This window comes from Phocoena sinus, chromosome 3, assembly GCF_008692025.1.
Source record: "Phocoena sinus isolate mPhoSin1 chromosome 3, mPhoSin1.pri, whole genome shotgun sequence".
Classification (NCBI taxonomy): Eukaryota; Metazoa; Chordata; class Mammalia; order Artiodactyla; family Phocoenidae; genus Phocoena; species Phocoena sinus.
This window is the reverse complement of record NC_045765.1, coordinates 115,218,571-115,231,101: the sequence shown is the minus strand read 5'-3', so window position 1 is coordinate 115,231,101 and position 12,531 is coordinate 115,218,571. Positions and strand designations below refer to the sequence as shown.

The window sequence follows — 12,531 nt, the reverse complement described above, 5'->3', positions numbered from 1 at the left end:
AGATTGTTCTGATACTGTTTCCTGACAATGTTAGTCTGCCACATAGCTGTCTTCATAAAGGCCAGTCAAGGCCTTGTCGATGTCAGGGAGCAAAAGAGAAAGCGTTATTCTGAGAGTCAATGTGCACTACTGTTCAATCCTAGGCTTTTTAGTTGCATCATGTACATTTAGTGGACACAAACCCAGGTATCTTACTTTGTAGTTAACAGCATGAGAGAATTGATGCATTAGCTAGGAGTATACAAATATCTGGATTTCCTAGTACTCGCCATAGTATTTTAGAAAGTTATCGTCATGCTGATGACCATAGGTGAGATGCTCTGCTCCTTGTGCTGTTTGAAACTTTTCTTTAGTAAATTCTTAACTTGCTACGTGTTGCAGAAGACATGATGAATTTGAAAATGGCCAAGAAGATAAGCAGCTGAAAGTAGCCAGAGGTTGGAATAGCTTCCTTACAAGAGAATTTTGTTGTTTTTTAAAGAGGACTCTGGAAATGGGAGTAGGACGAGCTCTAAAAATGAGTAGGAAAAGGTACATGTGTTCACTAAATCCTGGAATACTGAATCTAGGAAGACCTCTTGAATATCAAAGAAGGTAGTTTCAAAATGAATGAACAATAAAAATAAACAAAGTGAATGTGTAGATGTGCAAGTGCAAGTTCAATATGAAGTGACCTTAAGACCTTGTTATCACAGTGGAATCCTGAATGGAATGATTCACTAATAGAATCAGCCACTTTATGGAATCACCAATGGATATGGTGTAACAATGAGGCTGAATATAGCAGTTCCTTTTCCTCTTTCCCTTGGGCAGAGGTTGTCAACTCCAGTGTCTACCAGGATTGGGCAGGAAATGTAAATGAGTAAACTGGACCGGACTCTTGCTATCAAGGAGCTGATAGAGAGTGGTAGGGACCACAGTCAACTGGTGAATTCATGCCCTGTCTCAAAGAGGCCCGGGATGGCTCAGCTGTCGCCTGTGTTTTAAAATGAAGCTATGGGCCCAGGCTTGCCAATCTTCTACTTTCTCCCAAAACCCAGAAATCTAGAGTTTTTAAAAAAGTGAAATGCTGTTTTTAAAGGCTAGCAATTATTTTTAAAAATCTTTTGTCAAAGTGCTGTGGCACAAAGAAAAGCTCTCTGCAGGCTGAGTTAGGCCTTTGCATCACTAGTTTTTTTTTTGTTTGTTTGTTTGTTTTTTGCGGTACGCGGGCCTCTCACTGCCGTGGCCTCTCCCGTTGCGGAGCACAGGCTCCGGACGCGCAGGCTCAGCGGCCATGGCTCACGGGCCCAGCCGCTCCGCGGCATGCGGGATCCTCCCGGACCGGGGCACGAACCCGCGTCCCCTGCATCGGCAGGCGGACTCTCAACCACTGTGCCACCAGGGAAGCCCTGCATCACTAGTTTTTAACAGCTGTCTCCAAAGGAGACAGGTTACCTCCATTCCTAGAGATTTAATTTGAATTCTTGATCATCTCTAGTGTCCATGTGTGATTAGTTTGAATAATCATGGTCATGTCCCTGATGCCTCCTGGTCTGTGGTGGTTTAATTAATGCTACGTTCTACCCACTGACCTATTTTTCATTTTTAAAGTATCTGACGCCACCACCTCCTCTCCTGCAACACTAAACAACTAGTTCAGATAGTTATATGTACACGTGTGTGTGTGTGTGTGTGTGTGTGTGTGTGTGTGTGTGTGTATTCAAAGCTACTCTGCCTCTTTATGTACAGAGGCTACTGACCTTGTAAGCTGAGGAAGTTAAAACTGTGCTTTGCAAGAAGGAAAGCAGATATGGTCTTAGATAATAGATCCATATTCGAATAAGGGATGTTAACAGTGCTCAGGGGCTCTCCCTAATTAGAACGGGCAGTGTTCCAAGAGCTCTGCCACAAAGTGGCTTTTACTTCCATGAGCAGAGGCAGCGAGCAGGACTGGGTAGACCAGCAGTCTGTCCCATCATGGGTTGCTTTTTTGTATTTGCTACTCTTAAGAATTGGATGAAGATAGAATGAAGAGGTCCTCTGGTCATACCTTGCACACAACTTCAGATGTGGTAGAGCTGGGTGATGCTGGGAAAGCCGACGTGTCAGCACCAAGGAGTCAGCAGAGAGGGATGGAGCAGTGTGTTCTGGATAAAGGCGTCGCTCAGTCCAAGAGTCCAAGAAGCGAAACCACACGCTGCAACCAACTCTGTAAACAGTGGTAGAAGCCACAAACCACAGAAGATTCTTCATATTTAGCCTCCAAACTGTTCATCCTGCCGGCATTCTTTTGGCCATAATTTTCAAACATAGCTACCTACCCAAATTAGTATTATCGGTGTGTTATTCATCTTTGAATCCCTAGTGCTTAGAATGGGGCATTGAAGGATCATAGTAAATGTTGATAGAAAAGGTGATTTAATCATGGCTTCGATGCCAAATTTTAGACTTTGTTCCTATTTCTGTCTGATGGAATTATGCCAAATATAGTTCTACTGACATTTATTGAGTTGCCTACTTTATTCAAAACATTGGGTTAGGCATATGAAGATGGATTAGACCCATTCCTGCCCACCAAGGGCTCACCTGGTTGGTGGGAACAAGAGGCATTTGCAGGTTGCAGTGAGGCTATTGTGCTCAGTACTACAATAGCAGTAGACATTGGTTCTGGGGAATCTGAGGTCTTGCCTCCCCATTCTTTCTTTTTTTTTAAAAAATTTATTTATTTTATTTATTTATTTTTGGCTGGGTTGGGTCTTTGTTGCTGCGCACGGGCTTTCCGCAGTTGTGGTGAGCGGGGGCTACTCTTCCTTGCGGTGCGTGGGCTTCTCATTGTGGTGGCTTCTCTTGTTGCAGAGTATGGTCTCTAGGCGCCCGGGCTTCAGGAGTTGTGCCTCCTGGGCTCTGGAGTGCAGGCTCAGGAGTTGTGGCCGATGGGCTTAGTTGCTCTGCAGCATGTGGAATCTTCCCGGACCAGGACTCAAAACCTGTGTCCCCTGCATTGGCAGGTGGATTCCTAACCACTGCGCCACCAGGGAAGCCCTTGCCTCCCCAGTGTTATCTTTCATATTTACAGTTTACTCTTTGGTACTTGGGGTTCTGTACCCATCAGCTTGTTGAAACAGTGTTACTGTTAACTGCCAAATCCAGTGGACTCTGTAGGTCTTCCAACCCTCATAATCTCTTTGTAATATTTGATACACTGTTTCCTATACCATGCCCTTCTAGAAAAATCTCTCCATCCCTGACTACAACAGTTTTGATATTTTTTTCTTACTGCTCTGATGGTTCTGTCTTTTTAAAAGATATCCTTTTAAACCACCAGTTCTTAAGGACAAACATTCTCCTGTATCCTCTTTTCCCATTCTCTCTTCAGCATACCCTTTTCATTGGAAATCTTATGAACTTCCACAGCTCTTCTGTGGAAGAGAAAAGGTTGAAGTGAAATAAAATTTGCCTGATACTGTTTCTTTCCTTAGCTACTGTGTTTTGTGAGACCCTTGCTTTAAATAGGACACTGTTTCATCTGCACCCCATCCTATTTTCTGCAGGATCAGAAGCCATCAGTTATTTCCCTTCAGAAGCTCATTGCTAGGGAAGTTGCGAATGAGGAGAGAGGAATGTTTCTGATCAGTGCTTCATCTGCTGGTCCTGAGATGTATGAAATTCATACCAACTCCAAGGAGGAGCGGAATACCTGGATGAGGCGGATCCAACAGGCAGTAGAAAGGTAACATTTTCTTCTGTCCATTACTGAGGCAATGGACTTGTTCCATTGGGGAAAATATTCTAACTGTGTCTCCCCTGCATGAAAACTTAGCCCCAGCCAGAAGGGTCTGCTCCCCGCCCCCTGCCCCAGCCTGCAGTAGCCCCTCATCTGCACCTTTTTTTCTCCATGCCTTCCTGCCTGTAACGCCCTGTCTCCCTCTGCCTGTGTGAATCCTGCCCATCTTGGTGCCGCTCGTGGCTCACCTCCTTCCTGAAGACGTCTTCAGTTCCACTGGTCTCTTCCTTACCTGAAATTCCTTAACACCTGCTCTCAAAGCATTTATTTGGTGCTTGTCATCTTCAGCCTTGCAGCTATTATCTTTTTTATGTGTATATGTTTGGTTATTAGATTGGAAGCTCCTTGAGGGCAGGGATCATGTCTGTGTTTCTCTTTGTCCCTAATTCTGAAAAATCATTCAATAAACCTTTTTAGATTGCTGGATCTAAGTGTGCTACATCAACTTACCCCTCATTACTTGTGCAAAGACAGTTTTTATAAACGGGGGCGTGAGGGTGATCATTCTTAATGGTAACTTGATTAGTTAGGTCTTGAATGATGTTGTATAAAATTCCTCCTCCTCCACTGCGCCCCACCCACCCTGGCACCCTACCACCATCCCCTCCAGTCTCTCTACCCTCATTAAGAATGGAAGTGCCCAAATGCAGTAGAAAGCAACAATTATGATTTGAGTTGTACCTACTGGTGGCATTGGTATTGTGTGCATGTATGAGTGTATGTTTGTGTATGTGTGTGTTTGTTGGAATATTTGAGTCATCCTAAACTGCTGACTTTGAGAGCTATGTTATATTATGCAAGGTCCATTATATACTCAAGAAAACCAAATCTCCTGGCCAGGGGGCATGATGAATTCTCTTTCTGCTGAATTTTTCTTCTCCGAATAATTCTACTGCCAAGTTCCCATGTCTTTCTAATGAGCCTAAAGATACTTGGATTTGGTTTCAGTTGTCTCTCTTGACTATTGTCTTTTAAAGTTGCCCAGAAGAAGAAGGGGGAAGGACAAGTGAGTCTGACGAAGAAAGGCGGAAAGCTGAAGCCAGAGTGGCCAAAATTCAGCAATGTCAAGGTATAGTGCAGACGCCTCTCATTCCCGGGTCGTGCAGTTCTCCTTGGAGGTTGGGAAAGCCCAGGTGTCATGAATGGGAACGTATGACTAAATGATTAATTCTGTGCACTGGAGGCCCACCCCGACCACTCTCAAAAAAATACGTACAGGGGCTTCCCTGGTGGCGCAGTGGTTGAGAGTCCGCCTGCCGATGCAGGGGGCACGGGTTCGTGCCCCGGTCCGGGAGGATCCCACGTACCGCGAAGCGGCTGGGCCCGTGAGCCATGGCCACTGAGCCTGTGCATCCGGAGCCTGTGCTCCGCAACGGGAGAGGCCACAACAGTGAGAGGCCCGCGTACCTCAAAAAACAAAACAGGGCTTCCCTGGTGGCGCAGTGGTTGAGAGTTGGCCTGCTAATGCAGGGGACGCGGGTTCGTGCCCCGGCCCGGGAAGATCCCACATGCCGCGGAGTGGCTGGGCCCGTGAGCCTCGGCCGCTGAGCCTGCGCTCCGCAACGGGAGAGGCCCGCATACCGCAAAAAAAAAAAAAAAAACATAAAAAACATACATACATGCATATATAGATAGATAGATAGATAGATAGTAGATATCAATAGTAGAGATATATATATGTATATATATATATATATATACACTGGCACTAAAGGTGCTCAAATAAAATGACTCCCTCCCTCCTTAGTGATTAAAACTATATTTTAAAATTTCTGCATGTAACATAACAGCAATTGTGGACAGTATGGTACAGATGGGCATTGGACCTGTTGTCTAGTGTTTTGATTTTAGATCTCACACTGTTAGGTCACGGTTGTATGACTTTGGACAAGGAACACAACAGCTCTGGTCCTCAGTTTCCAAATCTGTGAAGTAAGGAAATTAGATGAGCTCAGTGATTCTCAACTCTGGCTGGGCCTTAGAATCACTTGGGGAGGTCTTTAAAAATTCTGATGCCTGGGCCTCACCCTCAATCGGTTCACCCAGAATCTGAGGGCAATGGGCTGTAGACATCAGTATTTTAAACTCTTCCTCAGTGATTCTGAGGCAGACTAAGATCCCTGAATTCGCTTCTGGTTAAGGTCCCTTTAAGCTCTAAGAATTCTGTGACATGTTGAAATTAGAGGAAGATGATGCATGCGAAGGTGGTTAAAGACATTGGATGTTGAGAAATGAAAACATAAACCAGTATGTTTGGTTTTGACCAGGACTGGCTGAAGGCCGAGCAGTTCCAGGCCTTGCATTGTTTTCCCTTGTGGGAAGCGCTCATCGTGGACAGTGCCACCTCAATTTTCATTCCTGACCTTCATGTTTAATCTTAATAGAAAACAGCCTGAATAAACAAAGATCGGCTTTGCAAGGTTTTTGGGAATTAGGGGAATGGGAAATGAAACAAACACTTATTGAGTACAGCAAATTTACAGAAAAGACAAAGGAAGCTCAGAGATGTCAGTCATTTGCTGGAAACTACAGTCACCAAGTAGAATAGTTAGGATTTCAACCTAGGTTTGTCCCACCCAATCAATAACTTGTACTTGACCTGTTCAATGTACTGCTTGCTAACTAGCAACATCTTTATCTTAGAGCCTGGATTTTCATTAGTTGTATTCATGTGATAACTTTCGATGGTAAATACTATTTCTTAGAAATACTCAGTAACCAAGACCAACAAATTTGCACATATTTGGAAGAGAAGCTGCATATCTATGCTGAACTTGGAGAGCTGAGTGGATTTGAGGATGTCCATCTAGAGCCCCACCTCCTCATTAAACCAGACCCCGGAGAGCCTCCCCAGGCAGCCTCATTACTGGCAGCAGCACTGAAAGAAGGTAAGTTGCTTCCAAAAGGATTTGGTTCAACAAACTCATAAAATGTTTATTGGGCAGCTACGATGTGCCATGTGCTACGGTCTTGGTGCTGAAGACCCAGCAGAATAAGACAAAATCCTTACTCTCCAGAAACAGAGAGTCCTTACTTATTCCAGAAACAGCAGCATATATTAAAAAAAAAAAAAATGTCAGTTTGGTTCAAGTGCTATGAAGAAAAATAAGGGTAAATGGAATAGAGAGTGATAGGGCTGGGAAGTTTCTATTTTTGATAGGATGACCAGAGAAGGCCTCTTTGATATAGTGATATGTGAGCAGACAAGAAGTAAGTGAGAAAGCCAAGTAGATATCTGGGGAAAGAACGTTCCAGATGTAGAGAACAGCAGGTGCAAAGGTCCTGAGGCAGGTGAGTGCCAGGCTTGTTTGAGGAACAGCAAGGAGGACGTAGAGTGTTGTAGAGTGACGTAGGGGTGGAGAGTGGCAGGAGATGAGTCAGAGTTACTTAGGACTCAGATTACATGGACCGGATCAAGGTAAGCACTCAGAACTTCATTCTGAGTGAGATGGGAAAGGAGTACAGAGTTTTGAGTAGAGGAGTGACTTGATTTGTGTTTTAAAAGGAACCCTCTGGGTGCTGTGTGAAGAATAACAAAGTCTAGGGCATAACCGTGGGAGTTGGTGGCTGAAGGAGGGTGGAGGACAAGCTCACTGAAGGGGAAAAAGTTAGGGAGATGATAGGCCAGGGTACTGGAAATTAATCCTAATTAATTGATTTCAGGAAGTTTTTCTAGCATACTAATTTACTGGAAGTTGCATTTGAGTTATTTTTATACTGTTTGTTTTTTTACTGAATTAATTCTCTATCATAAAGTAATGCTAAAAGTATTGGTCTAGATTGCGGGTTGGTAAACTTTTTCTATACAGGGCCAGATAGTAAATATTTTAGGCTCTGCAGGCCATATACAGTTTGGGGAACACAATCTTCTTTGTGCATGTGTGTGTATTGTAACAATGCTTTAAAAAGGTAAAAGCCATTTTTAGCTCCTGGGCCATATATATATATATATATATATATATATATATACACACACACACACACACACACACACACACACACACACACACATATATTTTTTAATTTACTTTTGTTATCCTCCTTCTCCTTAGCCGAGAGCCTGCAAGTTGCAGTGAAGGCCTCCCAGACGAGCGACGCGTGTCAGTCACCCAAGGAAGGTTGTGGAGAACCTGCTTTGCAGGATGTGTTCAGTTCTCGGGACGCACCTGGATCACCTACTGCTTGTAAGTGAGCATGTAGCCTTTGCAGTGAGCCTGGGCACAGTCCCTGGAGCATATAGTGGGCACATAAAATGAAGGCAATGACTCTGTCCTGATTTGAAGGGTACGAGTGTATTCTTTTGAAAAAAACCTGAGAATAAATATGCTAGCCTCCTTTACCTATAGAAGTGACACTGGTGTTCCAAGGACAAGGACTTAAAGAATAGTTTGTAGGTTATACTGCCATTACCCAGGGAAGCTGTGTACTTTGTTCAAACCCTACCCTGTCTTGTATTTGCTATGACTTGCTGAATACAGTCTTGAAAGAGCTTTTACACTTTTTGGTTTTTTGGAAAAGGGTCCCTGCAGTTCATTAAAGAATGAATGGACCTTTACCTTAATCTCATATCGTCAACTCAGAAAACATAATTCAGAAAACTAGAATCTAATGCATATATGCACACATGCACATGCACAGACAGAGACAGACAGACACACACACACATGAGGTTTAGTGTTCGGGTTAAAGGCAGAAATGCCGGAAGATTCTTGATCACTGTTATCATACACTTTAGCTGAGGTCAGAATTCATTTATTAAACTGTGTTTCAGTAGATTTTAAATACAGAAAAATAGAACGTGGTGAATTGATTTAGGTAATTTCTCAGAACCGAATTATATGTATAGTTGTGAGCTAAATATTTAGTTCCCTAGAGGTTTCTGAGGTAGGACCATAAAGGATATAGTTTTCATTATGTCCTGGTGATTAAAAACCTTACTTCCACCAGGTCTTCTGTGCACAGATAAAATGTCTTTAGTAGCTAGAGATTGGAGGATTAAATGGTCTTAGAATTTCTTTAACAGCATCCCTTGGTTAATTAAGATACATGGAAGCAGTACAGTTTTAAAGTTCTATACATTTTTTTTTTTAACCAGAGCTAATAATTATTCTTCAGTTCTACTTTATCTAATCCTGGGTTTCTAGTTTCAGGATGTGCACATGTGTTTTTCATTTGGACACAGCCCAGATTTGTCAGGGGAGTTGTACTGCCCCAGGTGATTTGCTTTTTAAAGAAGCGCCTGCTGATGCCATTGAGGAAGGTCTAGCTAAAAATACGGTGCAGGGATCTGCCACTCTCAGCCTCAGCCCGGGGACAGCTGGACAGGCTCCACTCAGCTCCTGCAGCTGCTCAGAGCACAGGCCGCACCTACCTCCTGTCAGACCAGGCAACGAAGGCTCTCCCCGTCTGTGTCCACATCTCCCCTGACGTGTGCTAGAACCATGGGAGGCTGTTTACAGTGGCTTGAAGTCAGGGTTCACGTAGAGGAGGGGCAGGTTGGTGGGGTCTTGTACCAGTTTAGTCTTGTGCTGGGGTTTAGTGCTGGGCTGGATTGGAACACGGTGCTACAAGAGTTTGATTCTCTCTCTAGAGCTGACGAGGGTGAGAAGCACTGTCCTGAACAGAAGTGTGTAACTGGGTGGTTTGGTTCTATGATTGACTTGGAGGACTGGGTCCTTCTCAGTCGGGCCCCTGTCCGTCTGAGCTTACAGACCAAGCAAGGCCCTCTATTTTTAGTCCTTGAAATACCTAATCAGGTGGACTGGTAGAATCTACTTCCTGTGAAATTCCGCAATTCTGAAATAGAATACAAAAGCAGAGAGACCTGGTCCACGCCACTCTTCTGTCTTCATTTGGTTCACCATCAGCTCCTTTTCCCATTTGATGGTCCTCGTATCTACCTGGGGGAAGAGAGAATGGCTAAGTCTCTGGTAATGCTTTTGGCATCTCTCTAAGAGTTAAGAATAGTACCCAAGAGTCCAACCGTTTTTTGAGTGACAGAAGAATCTCTATAAAGTGTTTGTTCACTGTAGTGAAAAAGTGTTGACTAGCTTGGGCAAAATGAACTTAATTTTTAGTTGATATAATTTGGAGCTATTTCTGCTTAAACAAAAACGTCTTTGGAATAAAAGAGGCCTTTGGAATCTTAGAGGACTGTCATTTCCCAAAGTGTTTTCTAATTAATTTAAATAAAGAAAAAGTATTTCCTTCGTCAGTAATGAAGTTTCAAGATAGCACAAAGCGAATATCTGTTTCACCAGGGTCCTGATTGGACATGGTTCCAATGAGACTCTGTGTGTGAAAGGGCTTTGGAAAGTCTAGTTTTAATATGTGCAAGGTGAGCATGGTATAAATTTTAACTGAGTTCACGTGGGTAGAGAAAGAAAATCCCACCAATGGAGATTTAATGGATGACATGAAGTCTGTATTTGGTACTTAAACATATCTCTGGACTAGAAATATCTCTGTGTTTTCATATGTTAAATATACAGTATTTACAGTATTTGTGAATTTACAGCATAAGTAAGAATGGTGAGGGAAAAAACACACTTGGAAATTATTTTAAAGTTAAGTTATTTGGAGATAAGGACAGCTTCTCAGTTTGTATGACTCTGAGCTCATAAAGTATTAACCGTCTTCACCTGCTTAGAAACATGTTTCATTCCTGCCATTGGATGCCTCCCTTCTAACCTTGTTTACGGCTCTTGTACCGGCCCTAAGGGAGCCTTTCCCAGACCCGTCTCCTTAGACCGGGCCTGCCAGCCCTTGATTTTCTTCCATGGTGCCTGTTTTCAATTTAACCCCCAGCAGGCGGCTTTTCCTATTAAGTGAAAGGGAGATGCAGAATCCTACCCTTTTGGTACCACAAACACCTCTCCGCTAGAAAGAAAGAAAAGTAAAAAATGGGTGACAAGGGATGCTGTGGGTCAGTTTGGCATCTACTAGTGTGTAAGCTCCCTGGGGGCAGGGACTCTGCACTTTGCTCTGTACTTTTTTAGCACCTCTTATAAGAATATTCTATACATGTGATGTTGTGATGTTTCTTATCTTGGAATATGTGTCAGCTGAGTACAAAGAACCCAGTCTACTGGCTGATGTTTGATGATGTCCTTTTTGTTTCTGTCTCAATGGTGTGCTTCCAGCACTAGTCACAGAAGGGACAGGAGGAAGAGGCTGTTGGGATGTGGATCCTGGGACCGAGGGTGTGGGAACCGACCTGGCGGTCTCTGATGCCGGGGAGAAGGTATTGTGAACTGATTTGTTAGTAAACAGCAGCGGTTACTTTGTGTAATCAAACAACCTCAGCTCCTGGTGTGTCCACGGCAGTGAATAGTCTGCAAGCGTTCTCCTGCATTGTTCTCAATTTCAGTATTCGTACTTGAACTTTCCAACTTTTTTCTTCTTAAAATGTTCTTGCTTTTCTGATATCGTGTAGGTGTAAACCAAGAAACCAATGAAAAGTTATTAAAAAGATTTAAAACTCAAATGTTTATTTGTGTGTCTGCGCTTTTGCTTCTGGTCTCACTTTCCGCCCTGCCAACCTCAAGCTTTTCACCCACTACATACAGTAACTCTTGGCTGAGAGGTGGTCCTGGACATCCAGGCCCTTATGCAGCCAGGTGGTGCTAAAGTGGCAGAAACAATTTTGACTTTGGAATATTCTGGCTTCTTCACTTTCTTTTACCTTCCTCTCCTTTACGATTGTTTTCCTGTCACCACCCCTGTTGTCACCTGCCTTTTTGTGATAGACTTGTAATCAACCTAACCAATTTCTGCTCTGGGGCAAAGTGATTCCAAACACCTTTTTTTTTTTTACGCACTATACACATAGGTTATAACACACTCTTTTAAACATTAAGTGCATGAAATTTTCTGTTAACGTCAAATGAAACTGAGATGTCAGAGAGAGAGAGGGAGTAAGAATATGATTCTGAGAAGTGGCTAGTGGGCCTTCCCAGGATTATCTGGGGCTCAAGAGCTTAACTTTATCTAAAATCGAATTAGGCACTTTACCAGATACCACTGTGTGTTAATGTGGGAAGATGACATCTGTCAGATCTTTATGTAACGTTTTGTATATCATATATATTTTTGTATATATTACATATGACTGAGAAACCAAAGATATTTTAAGAGCCATAGAAAAGATGGCTGTGATTTAGTGTTTTTTTAAACTTCATAGGCCAAAATGAAAATAGTCGTTAGAGTTTACTCCACTTACTCTGACTCTGAGCTTTCTAACTTATTTCTTCTTAAAACATTCCTGCTTTTCCATCCTTTTCAGGGCAGACTTCACTTTCAAGCCTGTAGCTTCCAGCTGCTTTTATGTTACTAGGGGGGGAAGTTGGGGGAGGGTTGAGTAGGAACAGCTTTCTCTTGAATGGAAAGCTGAGGTGGTTCCCACCCCTAAAGCCCTCCCCTTCCATGATTCAGTGACAGGTAAGAGGTTACGTGTTCAGGGTGCTCTTTGGATGAACCTACCTGGAAAACGTTGCCATTCATAAGGCATTTTTAGAAACGAAATGAACTGACATACACGGCAGAATCATTTGAAATCACACTTTAAATAAGCATATGATGGGTATTTTGTAATTATCTTTCTTAATATGTTATGGTTTAAAAAAAAAAATTCTGAAAGGATTTTTCAAAATTACTGATTCGTAACCCAAATGGCAAAATATCCCGTGTGTAAAGCACTTACTGCAGCTATGCACGTTCACCACAAGGTGGCAGACGAACTCCATTAAAAAGATGATGTTCAAAAT

At 43.0% G+C, this 12,531-nt stretch overlaps 1 protein-coding gene across 1 annotated transcript in view; it reads left to right on the top strand.

The window, feature by feature from the left end:
- Positions 1–12,531, top strand: part of ARHGEF28 (Rho guanine nucleotide exchange factor 28) — a 129,361-nt gene that overhangs the window by 78,921 nt on the left and 37,909 nt on the right. The window contains exons 19-23 of the mRNA XM_032626938.1: positions 3,534–3,712; positions 4,744–4,835; positions 6,472–6,654; positions 7,819–7,950; positions 10,909–11,009. Coding sequence (XP_032482829.1) covers positions 3,534–3,712; positions 4,744–4,835; positions 6,472–6,654; positions 7,819–7,950; positions 10,909–11,009 — 687 coding nt within the window. The remainder of the gene's footprint in view (positions 1–3,533; positions 3,713–4,743; positions 4,836–6,471; positions 6,655–7,818; positions 7,951–10,908; positions 11,010–12,531) is intronic.